The sequence below is a fragment of the Antedon bifida genome, chromosome 4 (assembly GCF_963402885.1).
Source record: "Antedon bifida chromosome 4, ecAntBifi1.1, whole genome shotgun sequence".
NCBI classification, from domain to species: Eukaryota; Metazoa; Echinodermata; class Crinoidea; order Comatulida; family Antedonidae; genus Antedon; species Antedon bifida.
Window position 1 is genome coordinate 17,849,669 of NC_136229.1, and position 18,459 is coordinate 17,868,127.

Consider the following 18,459-nt stretch of genomic DNA (forward strand, 5'->3'; position numbering starts at 1 on the left):
TTGATTACAAGTGAACAACCTTAGCTTATAAAAAAAAATATATGTTCTATATCTATAAAATTAATTTCTAATAATAATAATAATTTAATAATTTTTGAAAATATAGCTCTATGGATCATTTTGTATGAAAATTGCTTGATAATTAAGTTCATGACTCAATCATCTCTCAAAAATAAAAAAAAATGGTGGATTTAAAGAAAATAATATGTTATATTTTAGGAGGAATCCAAGTCAGAAGTACGACGAGAAAAGGAGATGGCTCGGAAGAGGAAACAACAGCAACAACAAAAACAGCAGCAGCAACTTCTTGAGCAGCAGCAGCAGCTACAGCAAGAAGAAGAAGTAGTAGTACCTGTCCCTGTGCCGGTGACAATCTACAAGTCACCGCCACAGGATGTCAAACCAGAAGTAACCAATGAAATATTGGTGACTACGCCAAAGTCACCGACTACATCGCCTAAGCGGAAACGAACAGAATCAACCAAGTCTGAAAACAAACCTGATAAAGTGAAACCAACATCCTCTAAAGGAACTAGTCTGGAAAAGGAGGCTAGGAGGAAATCAAATGTGAAATTATATTGTATATGCAAGACCCCATATGATGCAGCAAGGTGAGTTAATTCAGTTTGTTGTCAGAAGCATCTAGTAAACATCAGTGATTTGGGTCTTGAAGTAAATAATTTGAAATGCTAGCTAAACATTACAGTACCCATAGGCTGCAGATCAAGTTTTTTGAGTGCAAAATTCTAATTAGAATTGTATATACAGATTTGGAGAAAAATTACACATTCATAGTTTGATTCTGACAGAAGAAGAAAAGACTTTGTCGCCCTCTATAGTTGAGACAGCTATTATGATATCATTCTTTCAATATACAGTATTACACACTAACAGTAAAAATGATCTCAGTTATGCTCACTGAATGGTGACGTATTTGTATGTAATTGTCTGTATAAAACTTGATGTATATTACACTTTCTTTTTTTCTCCTGAGGCCAAGTCCGGTCTAAATTATAAATAATAATATGCGGTATGAATTTTAACCGTATTCTGTAAATAGGTTTTTGTATATTATTATGTTACTTTTCTTTTGATGTTTTTCATTCCATTTGTTCAACATTTATATTGTTATTCAGATGTTGATTATGAATTTTATGATGCAAAATAAATAAGTCAACATTCTTAGATTTTTAATTTCAAACTTCTCTGGCATAACCACTTAGAACAGTCACATGTGGGCTACTGTATAGAAAAACCAAAATAGAGCCCTGTGGCCATTATTCACCAATCACACTTAGTAAAATATTGTAATAATAATAAATACTAAATCAAGTTTTAAAGATTTCATGTACAGTAAGTAGTATTTACTTCAATTCAGTTTTTTAATTTTAAACTTTATTGTTTTATTTTTAGGTTCTATATTGGGTGTGATGTTTGTTTAAATTGGTTCCATGGTGAATGTGTAAATATATCTGCGGATGAAGCACAAACAATTAAGGATTTCATCTGTTCCGATTGCCAACAACAAAAACAAGAACAAGAAGATGAATTATATTGCATATGTCGCACTCCATATGATGACGCCCAGTAAGTATAGTTATGTTATTTATTATAAGTCCAATAAGTAGTGGAGCTGTAGCTTGGTGGTTAACTTACTTGCAATCGTGACCTAATGTTAGGGTTGTTACTCAAGACTCTCTTACAACTCCACTCCATATAAAATAGTTTATCCATCCTGTAATTGGCGAGTTACTTGCTGTTATAAGAAAAAAAAGAGTTATGCATAGATCCACTACATTTTGGTCTGGTTATGTATACCCTTACTGTGGAACAGCCTCCCCCTCCCCTTACGATACACTTCCCCTATGTTGTACACTCCCCTATTGTGGTACTTTCCCCCTCTCCATGCGGTACATTTTCCCCTCTGTTGTACACTCCCTTACTGTAGTATATCCTCTTACGATACACTTCCCCTTATGTTGTACACTCCCTTAATGTAGTACGCCCCTCCCCTTACGGTACACTTCCCCCTCTGTTGTACACCCCCCTTCCTCTTACGATACACTTCCCCTTATGTTGTACACTCCCTTAATGTAGTACGCCCCTCCCCTTACAGTACACTTACCCCTCTGTTGTACACCCCCTTCCTCTTACGATACACTTCCCCCTATGTTCGTCGTTGTACACTCCCTTACTGTAGTACGCCCCTCCCCTTTACGGTACACTTCCCCTTATGTTGTACACTCCCTCCTCCAAATGCGTTTAATAGTGAGTATTGCTATTCAAACCCATTACAATCTAATCCTTATGCAATAACCTTCCTCTAATTTTTTGCATTAGTTTGTTTGAATTTTAAAAAAAATGATTGTACTTTATTATTCAAAAGCTAAATTATTTATGTATTTTAAATTCATGCAATTGTATGCAATGTACTGTAGTGTAGTATGCAAGTTTCAAATATTAATACCTAATGGTAAAATAATGTTGCCGGCTTTTTTTAATAGTTATATCACTATTTATTATTCATTGAAAGTTCCAGTTTTGAAATATTATTCTTGTAAAATATAATATATAATTGATTGAAGAAGATTCAATTATAATTTTAATTCATTTCATTATTTTAAAGCTACTGTAAATGAATTATTAAATAGTATTTTTTATTTTCCACATATTTATTCATTATTAAACGTTCAGTACTATTTAAAAGCTATGTAATTATATCTATCATTTTTTTTAGTTCAAGATTTCAAAATTCATTGCATGTTCCAATTTCCAAATGTTATTACATTTCGTTATTTAAAAGCTAAATTATTTATTGTGTCCTATTTTTTACTTTCTGCATATGCAGAATATATTGGATTATTTTTTTTTTTAGTTCATGCATCATTTATTAATGTGATGTAAAATTTCAATTTTAATATTTCATTGTGTTTTATATTACGGTCACATGTAACAGATGGCGGCAGTTTTAATTACGTATGGCCTAAAATAGAGAAAAAAAATTAGATATTGATTAATTTAGGGTAATTGCTCTACATTTAGTACAAACGCATAAATCAAATTATGTTTTGAAATGAATTATTCACAAGAAAATAGTTATAATAATTTCAGGAAAATTGATATTGAAAAAACCTGTAAAAATTTTATTATACCTGTTATTTTTTAATACACTCAAGATGTTGAAAAAAATAATGTGATTTTTATCAATGAAATTTATAGTAAAGGCTGTATGCGTTGCTCTCTGGCGTTGTACATTATGTTGGTTGTTAGCTTGCTTCGTTACTAATGCTGGGTTCGAATCCACGTTTAGCACCAAGGTTTTCCATGTGTTATAGTATTAAAATATAATTAAAACATAGTACATTTCTTTTCATTAGATTTAATCTTTGTAGTAAGTAAATATCAGATTCAAAAGTTTCCCCAGTTTAATTTTATAAAACTATTTTATATGTGTACAAAGATGAATGAATGTTTACCATAAACTATTTTTATAGGTTCTATATCGGGTGTGACCTTTGCAATGACTGGTTTCATGGTGAATGTGTGGGAATAGGTCAAGAAGAAGCCGAAAGTATTGACAGCTACGTATGTAATAAATGCCAGTCAAAACAGTCGCAGAAAACGCTTGACAAAAACTTGACGCATCGTGATATGGATCAACTACGCAAGATTGTACGACAATTGCAGGTGAGTGCCCAACTTATACTTTCCATATGTGGGTTCGAATCATAAAATTGATTAAATTAAGTGTAGAAAAAACAATCATAGAAAGCACTTAAAAAAACCTTACGCATCATATTTACGCAAGATTGTGCGGAAGATGCAGGTGAGTGCCCAACTTATACTTTCCATGAGTATTCAAATCATTTGGCAATATTATAATAAATGTAAACAATGGCACTTAAGAAAGATGAATTAATAGATGTATACAACAACATGTTTACAAATTGCAAAAAAAAAAAAATACAAAAAGAAGAATAAAACATAATATTCAAAGCAGCCGAAAGTCCTAGCTTTATGTGAAAACTAAACATACTATAACATGAATTATACACAAATTAAAAAATAAAACAAATACATTTCAAACAAAACCAAGGACATGTTTTTAAATGTATTTTCACTATTCATAAAACGTTTCTTTGTTTATTTCTCAGAGCCATAAAATGGCCTGGCCATTCCTGGAACCAGTAAACAAAGAGGATGTGCCTGATTACTATGAAATCATCAAAGAACCAATGGGTAAGTCCCTCAAAATACTTGTCTTTTTAAACTCTCACGTTTCTCCATACTTTTCCTTTCTATATCGTTATCATATGATAAAAATGAAAATAGACTTTTAATTTTAGTATTTTTTTTTATGTGAAAGTAATTTCCCTACTTATTATTGTAGAACATATTTTCAAATTAAAAATAATAGATAACTGAATTTAAGAGACAGTTTTGATGGAATAACTTTGTTATTGATAATTGAGAGGCTAAGTTTACTCCCAAATAGGACATCTACTCTTCACTTTCACTAAAGTGCGATTTTTAAATATTTTATAACATTTCATTAAACATTGGTATACCCAAATGTTCACCTCTATACAGTTTCACTAAAGTGGGATTTTGAAATAGAATATTATGCTAAACAAACAATATTGGTCTGCCAAATTGACGAACTCAAACACCTGGCTCCCTTTTCAATTCATTAAAGTGTGATTTTGAAATAGATACATCATACCTATAACATAAAATAAAACAATACTGGTACACTAAAACGTCCCAAACACACTTACACTAATCCCATAATACCATTTATTAGGTCATAGGTAATAACTTTACACGTATGTGCACTATTGGCTTGTAAAACAACCTCAAGATAAGTAGGGCAGTTGCCGTATGCATTTCACTTGATCAATTGTAATACATTAATTAGACACTATAAGTGTACCTTTGGCCAAGAATGTCATTCACCTAATATTCAATGTTTACATTATAGCTAACAAAAAGACTAACATGTTTTCTTTAAGTATTGCTCAAAGATAATTAAAACATTTAAGATAAATAAAATGTGACTGCTTAGCTTCTACTTGTTGTTTCTACTGCGCTGCAGTAATTCTATTATTGTAATATTTCTTGTCAACAAATGTGTTGAATTTCTGCAGTAATTGACTGATGTTAAGATTGGGGGTAGAGGGGTGGAGAAATGATTTTTTGAATTGTAATCTTATCCACTAACAAGTATATAACTCCCCATCTATAGCACAAATTTATGGTCCCAAAGAGCATAAGCTTACAATAGGATGTTTTGCCACTGAGAACAATTCTGGTATATTGAGGATTTGAACCCTGGACCCTGGGATTAATAAACAAACATGTTAACCACCAAGCTACAGACTGCTAACTTATAGTATATCTAAATAAAAAACCTTATACATAATGGTCTCTTCGACATTTGCCGACTAAAATATAGCATCATAAATTTGGTTAAAGATTAAAAATAGAGACAATAAAATCTGATAATACCAGTTTAATTGATTGCCTCTTTGTTAAATATTTTTAATGGTAGGTTCGTATGTATAAAAGATTTATATTTACACGTTTAAGATGTCTTCTTAAGCTGTTTATTTTAATGACTTCAAAAGTTTTATTTATCTATTTTCTGATTTCTTGAATTACATTCAAATCATGAATACAAGATTGGATCATTATTTATTTTTATACTATAATACTATACATAAAGGATAAAGTAATAATTTTTATTGAGAAAACCAAAATATAATGATAGATAAAAATAATAATAAAGATAGACCTGATCTGTCCTTCATTAATTTATTTAATTTGTTTTATTTAATTTGTTTATTATTTAGTTATCATTTTCATTTATTACCAAAACCACACTGCTGAATTACATGATGTATACAGAAAAATTTCAACAACACATCCTAAATAAATAAAAAAAAGTTTAAATATAATTTCCAGTTATAATTTCAACCAGTCTGAGAATACAATAAAGAAAGATTTACAATAAGGTATATTAAATTCAATAATAATTGCACTAGGTATGATCGTAGATGTATTCCTTTGTTTGAATTCAATTTTAAAATGTTATTTCATTATTCTTTTAATGCATTAATTGACTCATCCATTCATGAGATATTTTGTTTCATCACATAATGTACATTTAGTTTTTTCCTTGAAAAAAAAATATATTTACATTTTGATTTATCCATCACAAATTCACAACATTATATTTCAAAAAAAATGTGCAAAAAAACGCAGCTTTTAATAATGTGTTAAAGTAAATTTCCAGACAGGATTTCGTATTTCACCTAAAAAATCTAAATAATCCGGTTATTGTAACAGCTCGCTGCTTTAGTGAGTGTGTAATGTTTTAAAAATGCGTTTTTTATAGAGAAACACTAAATTTCGTAACGCATCACTAGTGTTAAATAACATAATATATCTCACGCTCTTTACACATAAATGTTGCAATAGAATCCCATAGGAATCCGAGCAAACTATTGTTCGTTTTAGTCGCACCTTTTTTTGCAATAAATTTCGAGAAATAATTGCAATTTTCCCTTAAGTAGGCAGCAAATTTATGTTCTGTAACAACTTGTCTTCCTTTAGATTTTTTTGTGTGTGTTCCAAAATGGATTCTTTTTTTAATTTTCTTGTGTAAAATCAAATTTTGTGAAATGTGCCCTGAAACCAGGTCAATAAAATAAAATATAAAAAGTATTGAAATTCCAATGTTTGTCTATTTTTAATTTGACAATTCATCCTTGGACATTCTCATACAAAATTAATTTAATCCCTGGATTGTGTTCAAAGAGTATAATAGCTATTTTTAACTAAAAATGAAAAATGTAATTTGGTAATTAACAAAGATGGTTCAATTATTGTAATTGAGTACACCGTTGATACGATAAATAACTGTACTATCGGCTAAATGATATAAATGATAATAATATCTTAATTATTAAATTTATTCAGTGCATAATTTTATTATATCCGAATTAACTATATACTACATTAATAATAAAATAAAATCCTCTTTACTGGTAAATGTTTGTAATTAAAACCGTTGAAAATAATTGAATTATGTGTCTGGATTGTAATGTTTGACACAGTTACAAGTGAAAAGCATCATTAAGCCGGCCTAGAGACAAATCCTGCCCCAGTTTATGCCGATCAAAATAGTTGTAAGCGTATTTATCAGTAATATTGGTGTCAAAATATATGATGCTTGTGGTATTGATTAAGAATGTTCATTTTTGAAGCTGCAGGAATTATTCTGAAACAAAATAATCCAGTTTCAATTAGTTTGTATTAATCTTTAAAGCACGTCAAAAGCTTTATAAAATCCATTCGCGAAAAAAATATGAACTTCACACGAGCGAGGTGATAATACATGGTATTAACGGCAAGTATGATAAAAACCAGGTCACATTAAAATGAACGAAGGCAGAGTGATGGATGCTTCGTAAAAGTACTTAACAAATAGTTTCATTTTTGTGTTTACATTTTTATAGCGTTTATTTGATGTCTATTTAAATAAAAAATAATGGAGAATATTTTATGGTAGAATATCATGATAATTTGTTTGCTTTAAGTTGTAAGCTTCAAATGGTAATTTTTGTTGACAAGCAAAGTGTAATACATGATTATATTTAGTCCTTGGTAATAAATCATTTTCGCGATGTACACATAGTGTTAAAACAGAATTAGATTTGATACAAAAAGCTATTATCAAACCTGCTTAATTCAAAAACTCGCAATGCTATTTTTCTCGGGCCGTAAAGAAGAGTATCCGCACTTTTTTCCTCGTTTGTACATTATCTCTTTGTATCTCAAGACATTTAATAATATTGGATGTCTTTTACCTATGCCCTACTTTTTTCTGATATAATTCATTTTTTTTTTTTTCATCTATCAAAGCTTCTTTTAATCTGGATAGTTATAATTAATTTCATGCTGTGAATTTCTGTCTTGTACTATTATGGGTTTTTTTTCGTCCAAAATAGCATCTTATTTGAATTTTATATTAATTTGTATAGTCCTTTGGGGTTTGATATCAAAAGTACTTTAGGGTCAACAAAATTTGATTAATTTCACTAATATTTTTATCTATATACTGTAAAAGCTTTTTATGTTCAGACAACATTAATTATTGCAGAATTTTTACAAAGTAAATTGGTCTCAAGTAAGTAATACAGAATTGAAAAGGTTCATGTTGTACGTTGAAAAAACTTTAAAATATAGGTCTTAATACAGACTTAGTATTTTTTTTGTAACATTGTAATGTAATTAATTTTGACATATTTATGGTAAAAATTTATCAACTTAGTTTTTTTTATTGATGATTCACCGATACATTATTTCCAAGTTATTAAATTATAAAAAGCAAAAACAGAACAGAATTTATTGCAATTGAATTTACTCAAAATTGTTATAACAAACTCCTGGTACAAAACAAAAATATGTCTGTCGCCCTCTATTACTTTTAATACTAACTTTTAAAGAAAGTTAAGTATAGAACTGATTTTTCCAGTGTAATAGTAACTTTTTTTCCTTCAGGAAAATTACACACTATGATTGATGTTCTCTTGTGAGTTGTTACCATATTATAACCCCTTTTTAATCCTGGATGATTTAGGAATGTTTCATTGTTTTTTTCTTGAACCTTGCATCTACGTTTTTTTCTACCATATTTTTATTTATTTTAAAGTGTTTGATTATTTTGTTAACTTTATAATCATTTAGCATTTCTAATCACATTTATTGCTAATAAATACGTTCACAGAAAAAGTTGCCCCATTTTAAATCTTCAAAAGCACAAAATAATATGGATTAAAATCAGATCAGAATTCCTACGTATTTCCACAAATACTACATTGGTGTAATAGAGAATAGGCGCTTTATCTTTTATTGTATATAATATTATATATTCCTATGTGTGACATATGTAGGGCATAGGCACCTGTGTCGGACATTTCTTGTCTGTGCGAACGGATGATTTTAAAATTAAGTTAACAAATGTTGGCTTGTACAGATTGTTGACATTAGATTCACATGTTTTTAACATGTATGATATTTGATACTTTTGCTATTACAAAAAAACAACTTTTTTTGCTGTGTTTTTTAGATTCTGTTTTTAATCACGATTCTTCTTACTGAATTATTGAATTTGTGATTACTGTCTTTTAAATTGAAGTCGTTCATGTGCCATTGATAGCCCATAGACTGTATTTTAAATCAATTAATTTACTATACAGAAGTTTTGAACTGAAATATTGGAATTATTTGCAGTAACACTAAAAGTACAACATTTTATAAACTTTATGCTGGTACGGATTCGAATTCAGATTTATTAAGTCATTCATACATTGTATAATGATAATTGTTTTCTTGGCAGAAAAACACAAACAAAACAATACACACATAATATTTACATATTTATTTTACGGGTTAGCAAACTCGCATCAGGCTAGTTAAATCTACATAGCTAGCTTGCCCAAAAAGATAGTGGAAAGAAAAAAAACCTTAATGCTAGTATGGGTTAGCCGACTAGTGTGCAGGGTAGTTAAATCTACGTACAGTAGCTAGCTTGCCCAAAAAGATAGTGAAAATAAAAAAAAGTATGGGTTAGCTAACTAGCAGGCTAGTTAAATCTAAAACAGACAAATTTCTTGTTTCTGCCTCAAAATAAAATATTTATTATACGAGTACTTTCGACCATAGGTCATCATCAGGTACTGATAGAATATTGGTAAAAGACGAATACATATAGAAAAAGGGTACACTAGAAAACAAAGGAGTCTATTATGGGCTATATGGGCGTAACAATGAACAAGCAAATAACAAATTGACAAAAGCATTGACAAAAAACAAAAGGTATTACATAATAATAACTCGTGTCAATCAGATGGACAAGATAGAACTCAATTCCTAAATGATTAAATCTATATATCTAGCTTGCCCAAAATGATGTGAGATGGAACTTAATTGATCCTAGAAAATTATCCAAGAAAAATCAAGAACAGAATTATTATTAGTAATTTTTAAATTGAAATATGAACATTATAAAAAATAAAAATGTAAGTAGTAGCTGGAAAGAAAAAGTAAACGATACATTCCCTTTTCCCCCCACAAAAAAAAGAAGATATTTCTAGTCAGAAAGTTTCTGTTGCAAACACCTGTTTGTGGTGTCGTTCATTGATTAAATCCCTAGGGACTTTATCTAGGATTTTGCAGTTTAAAAACCATTAACACACTGTTATAGCAAAATGAGTATGTTTCATAGACATGGCCTAGTTTATGTTGTAACAAACATAGATTTGCTTTATGGCACAAAACGTTGATTTACAATTGATTCTGACATGGACATTTTAACTATTTATTTATATTTTGTGATGGCCTGTCATTTTTGATGTACACAACGGATTTGGAATTCCTCTAAACGGCTTTTTCATGCTGTATAAATTAAGTTGATCGTAGTTTAATACCGGTAGTGTTGAAATGGAACGTCTGTGTACATTTGAGAGTTGTTCGTTCTGCAAGGGGCATTTCCCATGGGGTCTGATCGTGTAAGGGGTTGTCTCAAGGGGTGTATTACATTATTTAGACATTGCTTAACTTCTTCACATACTAGGAAGGGGGTAAATAGATTATTGGCTTCTTTAGTCTGATTAAATAGAGCAGAATGTGAACTTTCTTTTTTTTTTGTATGTTTTTCTGATTTGCTGATTTTCATTTGTTATTTAGTTGAAAATATAATGAAATATAGATTATCTTTTTTTTCCTCTCTGAAACTTTTTGTTCTTGTTTATCTAAAGAACATAATCAACTAAAATTATATAAAAAAGTATAAAATATTACCATTCTGTGTAGTTTAGGTTTAGCAAAATGGAGAACACCCTCTTTCCTCTCCTCCTCCCCTTGTAACAAAATACTGTATCCATAAGTTTTACAAATTTATTTTTCATATATTTTCAAAAGAGTTATAAATGAAGAATATTTTGTACCCGAAAAAGGTTGAATAATTGAAAGCATGCAGCCAAGCAGATGTTTCGTTAAAAAATTATGTTTTAATTTTAAATTCAAGTTATTTGTCATAAAGTTGAATGTTCTTTTCCAAATGTTTATTGATTGTAATGATCAAACATTAACCTTAATGTTTCACGTTCATATTACATTGGTAATTAGTAGTATTACAATCGATTCTTCAGTTAAACTGTATCAAGTTAAATTGTTTTAGCCAGGAGTAAAAGTTTAAACTGTATCGTCTTACTACAGATTATGATTTCAGGCCTTACTGTACTACAAGATGTTGTTAGCCTCATGTGTACAGACCACAATTTATTAGCCTTCAATATACAGACCGGTCTGCTAGTGAAATTAATCTGCTGTGTACAAACTAATGCTATTCCATCTTGTCACATTAATTGAAGGTGGAACATAATAAAAGCCTCCGATAGTCTGTGGTAGGACATTTGCATATAAAGCCGAAGAAAGAATATTTTATTTACCAACGGAAGTAATTATTCATCCTTTTTTCATGCCAACTTTCATAAAATGATCATTATGATCAAAAACATATTGATTATTATGAGTAATCATGTTATTGTTAATTTGTTGTTTTATAACGATCCCTAGATATTTGTTGTCTCAATGAATAAATTAAATGAAATAATTTCAGTCATAATAATAAATTCTGCAATGTTCCAATAACAGTTTTACAATTATTAATAACAAATGATATATTAGACAACATTTTTATCGTTTTGAAAGTGAGAAAATTTGAAAATTACTAAAGAATGAAGTATTAATTACATAGAATTGATTGGTTTAAATGAAAAATGATCACAATGAGAAATGGAGCGTTTAAGCATTGTCTAAAAACGTATGTTTCCGATATAAATAGCATGTTAAATGTCATTTTTATTTTAAATTGTTTTTATACTGTAGCTTTTAATAAGAGTTATTTTCCTGTACGTACACCTTTTGATAACATTAATTAAAGGGCCTGTGTCACCTCGACTCTCAAGGGGTCTGACTTTAAGATTTAAACAGTAAATTTATGCTTTATTTTAGAGCGACACAATTTATAAAAGTATAACATTGTGTATGCCCAACCAAGCACTACCAAGTCTTATCAATATGTAACCCAGAAAATTGTAAATTATACAAAATAGGATATTAGCATGTTAATTGCCTTTTTATCAATAAAATTATACTTTTTAGAGCAATTTTGGAGTAAAAAAATGCGTCAAAATAGTATTTGCCATCCTTTGTCTACGCCAACATACTAGTTGACACAATACACGCATTATTGATGCATTGTAAATGATCAAGGATGATCAAGATAACAATTGATAGGGCTTGGTTGGGTATGGTATTTGGGAGGACGCAATAACTGATATCGTTGTCCTTGTCCAGGATCTTTTTCTGATGGCCCATGGTAACATTTTCCCAAGTCTTGCGATGATACTTCAATTCTCATGCAGTAGTTTGCTTTATTGATGCGAGATGTTCAACAAAAAAAACCACCAAATTCTCCTTGAAATAATGTGTTGATAAGGCTTTATCTGAAGCACATTCTTTACTTTAAACTCCATTTAAATGATGTCAATATTGAGAAAAGTTATTAATATGTCTAAAATTCCTGTATTTGATTGATATGTAATTTAAATATCAGCTTTGAAACACTTATAAATTACAGTACTTACAATTCAAACCATTCAATATACATTTCTAATATAATCTACTAATATTTTCTAAAATTAAATTGTAATCTCGTAAATATCTTTACAATCCGTTAATTTTTTCTGCAATACAAAACATCTCAATTTCGTTTTAATTTCGTCAGTCACTTGTAAAACTCATCGTCGCTCCAAGCTGCAGAGTGTTTCTGACACGCCGTCAATCAAACATAAAAGATCATGTCTGTAAACTGGTGGTCCTCATATGTTTTGGGCTACTTTTATAATCTGAAAACAGCAGAAAATTCTTCAGAGTATAAAAATCTATCGTCACCTCGTAAAGATTGTAAGCAAACGGTGCGTTTCTTTCCCAGTAGGCCTGGGCTTTTATGACTGACAGACGCTAGCCTTCGCTCCTTATTTCCTGGGCTTGTCCCATCAATGCTGCCGGACGGTAATCATGACGTATCAATTAACCCTGTTACCGTCCACCCTGTTTGTAAACATTTTCTGTGTTACTACTGCCCTCTGTCAGAGGTTTCAAACAGCTAGATCGTGTCAGATAGATGATCAACATTCTAGTTGTCAATCAAAAAATTGTATTACATTAAACACAAAAAAAAAACAACTTATTATAGAAAACACTATGTACATCCTATCTTATTAATTAGACTCAGTCGGTTTTGCTTCCTTAATTAAATATGTCATTCTTTATTGAATACTTTTTTAAAAGTTGTTGGGTGCCCTTGATATACACTTGTTAGCAGCGACTCACTCATAGCTTGACCATTAAATTAACCCCATCATACTTACACTAGGCAGACACTTAGATTTCTACTTTCATTTTGATAGTATGTTAATACTAACAGATGATGTTTTGCTAGTACATTTTGCTAATACTACAGGTTATCAGCCTCTATCTAATAAAGTTGGTCTCTAATTAGTGACCAATTTTATTTTTTTAAGCAACTTAAAAGAATTATTAAGGCTGATGATAACGTGAATAATTTGCGGTACAGAAAAGTGTTCCGTATTTCAACCATTATTCTCATAAACAAATTTATTTGAATTCCTTTGCAATTTTTTGCATTGTATCAAGAATAGAACATTTATTAGTATTTTAACAGTAACCAATTCGTGGACAAGCATCCAAATGTTTAATTATTTTCTTTTTCCTTCGTGGAAATCTGTTTGTAATGTTTTTCCTTACTGACAGAAATAGAAATTATTTTAATTTTAATTATGCTGCATTCTATCAACAATGCAATATTGTAATATATATATAAAACAGTAACCAGATCATGGACAAGCACGTTAATGTTTCATTTATCTGCCCGCTTTACTCAATTGAAAACCACAATGACCCAGTAAAGCCTAGAATTTACAACACAATCCGCAACAAAAACTCGCAGATAAGTTGCTTACTTACAATAGTCCCGCTAAAAACCCTACGCATCTTACAATTGATTACTTTGTCCCCACTTTTCCGCGAGTTCATAGAAATATCTTTACGAGGTTCATCAATTTAATATGACAACATCGTCAGTGTTATCTCCAATTGATCCAAGCCTGTAAAAAATGCAATGTTTTATACTGATTTATACCGTTTTATTGCTGTATTGGGCTTTCAGTAGATTTAGCTCGACATTTTACGGATTTCCCCTGTTTAAATCAAGCGTTCTACACTCAATGTTTATAAAAAATTTCCCCCATTAAAATGATGTGACTGAACGAGGGCAGATGCAAAAGTTGCGTTGATACAAATCACACCACAGCATTGATGATAAATTATAGTAGTCTGAGTAAAACAAGTTATGAATTAAAATATATGGAAAATTTATTATTTTTTTTAGACATAATTGTAAATGTACAGAATTTGGTTATATATTAAATAATCGGCAGTACATTGCGTAACAATAAATACAGTTTTGAGTGGTGGTTTTATTTAATTTAGAAATATACATTCTCACAATATTAGAAGTAACCCATTGTTGCAGTTATACATAGGGTGAAGCAACTTACGTATAGTAACCTACATGTCATTTTAACAGGCTGCCCTGCTACACTAGTAGGGAGTGTTCGATTTATCAAGGAACTTAATTTTTCATGTATTTTGTGGATGCCGAGACATTGGGGCTTGCTTCCCCGACACAGGTTTGGCGGATTGATAAGTCCTGGTGACTACCAACAAAAAGCGTAGGTCATCACAAATAAGTTTCCAAGTATTTCAAACACAAATCTCTAAATTTCCTGGTAAAACTGGTTCTAGATGAACTACTAAATAGCCCCGAGATCGGAGGTAGTTTTTGTACATTTTTTAAATTTTTTAAATTTTCTTTCATACACATCCAACAGCGAGCACAAACTCGCCAATTACAGGATGGATAAACTATTTTATAATTGATCATGCTTATAAGTTAAGTCTCATTTGAGGCTTAGAGAGTGAAGTTGAAAGAGTCGCGAGTTACAACCCTGGCACTAGGTCAGGATTGAACTCCAGACCTTGGGATTGGAAGTTGAGCATGTTAACCACCAAGTTAGCTTCACTACATTGTACATTGTGGTAGTATTAAATTAAACCATGCTAGTTCTGTCTTCTACAAATTCTTTTTACTTTCACCACTGAACAGACTTTGCAAAATAAATACATTATGACAGAAGTTCCCAACAAAGTACCTATTTTTTTACGATGCTTTTTCATTAAAACTACAGCATATTCTACAGGTTTTTGATGCGGCAGAATGCGCCATTAACCTGCTTAGCAGTATGAACTGATTAGCCGACACTTTCAAACAATTAACACATTACACACCAGAAAGTTAATAAGAAATATCAAAGCTAAACTCAATGCCAGAAAATTTGCTCATAGTAAAAATAATTAGGTCAGACGAAGGTATCTGATTGGCTGCTGTTTGCGTATATCTAGAGCAATGAGATTGCATATTGCCACATGTCCTGATTTTAAAAACCAGGTGCTGGAATTTTTTCCCCCATTCTAGTTCCCTTTTTTTTTAAACGGATGCTATTCGTCCTAATTTTACAAACCAGATGTAACCCCTTCTCCATTTTTTCATATCAATTTTTATTATTTTGTCCTCTAATTTTTAGTATTTGTAAACTGACCTTATTTTATCCCTTCCCTTAAATGCTGTTCACCTTTCCCTAACTCTGTGCTAGATTAGGTATTTACTTCAACGTAATTACACCATAAATTTTAGCGTTTCCCCTTCTTTATTTGACATTATGTATTACTTCGTAGCCAGGTGTAGCCCTTTATACCTCACCCCTCCCTTTCCCCCATCTTTATCAAAGATTTTACCAGTGTGTTAAGTTCACCAAGCAGGTGCAACCCTTTTTAAATCTCCCTTTCCCCTTATCAAGAAAATACTCATGGTATATTCATTTTGTTGACCAGGTGCGTCCCATTTTCGCTTTTCTCTCTTCCCCTCTTATTGATGACATTTTTCACATTGTATGTTTATTCGTTAGCCAGGTGCGCCCCCTTTTTTTGGCCTCTCCTTTCCTTGAAACATTGTGTACATACAACAAATTCTTGAATTTTATGCGATATTTCTGGTTTTCATTTGCATTGTCAAGTTGAATTAGCCAGATGTAAATTTTTTTATCATTTATATTTTTAAATAACCTGTTGCAATATATCTGATATTAACATAATATTATTACTGTAGTTTTGAAAGATTGGTCATGAACTATTAGGTCTGGTATTATACTTTTTTTGGTATAAATGTCTAAAAGAGCTTAACAAATATGTAGGGCTTTATTGGGACTGTAGTTGGTTAATAAAATATGTAAGCCTACATTCAACAATCACCTAAAACGTAGTAGTCATAGCTAGCAAAATTAGACTTGCATGGTGGATACATATTAATCTATTAGTACTGTTTTAATAATTAGTACTGCTTGATAATTGCCATATATTGTTTTAAGACTACTGTATTGTAATGCAACCCATGATTTTTATGTAATAACAACATTTAGTTTACAAAAGAGCAATCTTCGTGTTACTAGCTTACTGTAGGCGTCCAGTCCAGGAAGATGGTAGCCCAGAGCAGTTTTTACTAGCCATTGTACGCCGGGCTAGTATTAATTGAGCTCTGATTTACGTTACATAACTCCTGCTTTCTATTCTTAACTTACCTTGTGTTCTATCCCTTCGATTGTAATATATCTTAAAGTATATAAATCTTTGTATTTGTATCTTGTGATTATGCAACCATGTCGTTTAATGTGGAATTAGGTCGCATCCCTCATCTCATCATTCTGGGTTGATATATGTTGTACACTATTATCAATAAAAATAATTCTTTCCATGTCTTTGTTTAACTTCGCTTCAGGGTTACTAATTGTTTTCGGGGTTTTTATTTCAATATCATTTCTCATTTCAGAGAAATTAATTATTTTGCCTTGTATGCATTGATTTGCCTTTTGAACAATTATTAATATTTTCCAGTATGTAGGTTAATATACTTGTTCAATAATAAAAAGAACAATTTTAAATTATAGAACAATTTATTTCGTTTTCGCTGAGTTTAATTCAATTTATTTTCAAAAATAATGATCTTTATGATGATGTTTATTGATTGAAACAATGTTGTCTGAATACAAATTTGTAAATGTGAATCGTTGATATGAATAAATATACAATCTGGCCTATTTTAAAAATTTGGTATTCGACATCTGAAATAACAAGATGAAAAATTAAGAATTTATTGATGTTTAAAAAATTAAGATTCATTTTTTTCTTTTCTGCCGCACCATGACCTAGATTGTCTATTTCGTTCATTCGTTTGAATTGATAAATAAAAATGACAGTATGTTTTCTACTTGTTATTATCGTCATAAAAAACAATAGAAATAATTTGTGAGGGGTTTTGTGAGCGTTTTTATTACCCGTTATATATAGGTAAGAGGGTTAATAGGGATATGGAGTTTTGTATGTGTTATTGTACATAATCAGAAAAGCCAAACGTTTGAATCAAATATATTACACCAGAATTAAATCAATTGACTTTGAGGTCTGATTTTACGTCTCGTTTGTTGCGTGTCGTATTGGAATAATCTTTGCCTGCGGCCGACTGTATGACAGTAAGATTCTTTTCGGTGAGTTTTTACCCTGAGGATGATACTTTATTTCCTCGTTGCCTCATGCTCTGTAAAACGTACAAGCCAAGAGACGGTAGTTTATTTACAAAAAAAGATTAAAATAATTACTATTATTTAGCTACAACTGCATTTATCATATTTTCTATAATTACTGTGATTACTGTTTTAATTTGACCTTTCCTATTTAACATACTTTTTTGTATTCTTTATTATTTGCTCTACTTTAAATATCTTTGCTGCTCCATTTAATAAAATATTTAGTTCGAAAGCATTGTAAGAAAAGAAACCATTTAAAACAAATAATATTTCATTTTATGACTTAATTTGTGAAAAACAAACATTTTTGATTTAATTGTTAAACTGTAAAGCCTGGTTTCGATAATTGCTACGCTTCGCCGACAAAATTGCAAGAGCTCCCCGATTCGTCTCAAACAAATTTTCATGAAATCATCATTACCGACTGTTGTCTACATACAGCGTAGCGATCATATGGAAATCAGGCTTAGTGCATCGCGGCCTTATTTTGGATGAACATTTCAAATGGGCTTAAGCTATAGTCATGTGAGAACCGTAGTTCGGGCTTGACTGGCTACCGCAGAATTCTTCTGAATACTGTAGTTATTACTTCGTTATTAAATAATATGAT

General features: G+C 30.5%; 1 protein-coding gene across 1 annotated transcript in view; it reads left to right on the forward strand.

Moving 5' to 3' along the window:
* LOC144839493 (uncharacterized) overlaps positions 1 to 18,459 on the forward strand; it is a 43,414-nt gene that overhangs the window by 15,791 nt on the left and 9,164 nt on the right. The window contains exons 12-15 of the mRNA XM_078694873.1: positions 220 to 611; positions 1,414 to 1,587; positions 3,495 to 3,687; positions 4,155 to 4,239. Coding sequence (XP_078550999.1) covers positions 220 to 611; positions 1,414 to 1,587; positions 3,495 to 3,687; positions 4,155 to 4,239 — 844 coding nt within the window. The remainder of the gene's footprint in view (positions 1 to 219; positions 612 to 1,413; positions 1,588 to 3,494; positions 3,688 to 4,154; positions 4,240 to 18,459) is intronic.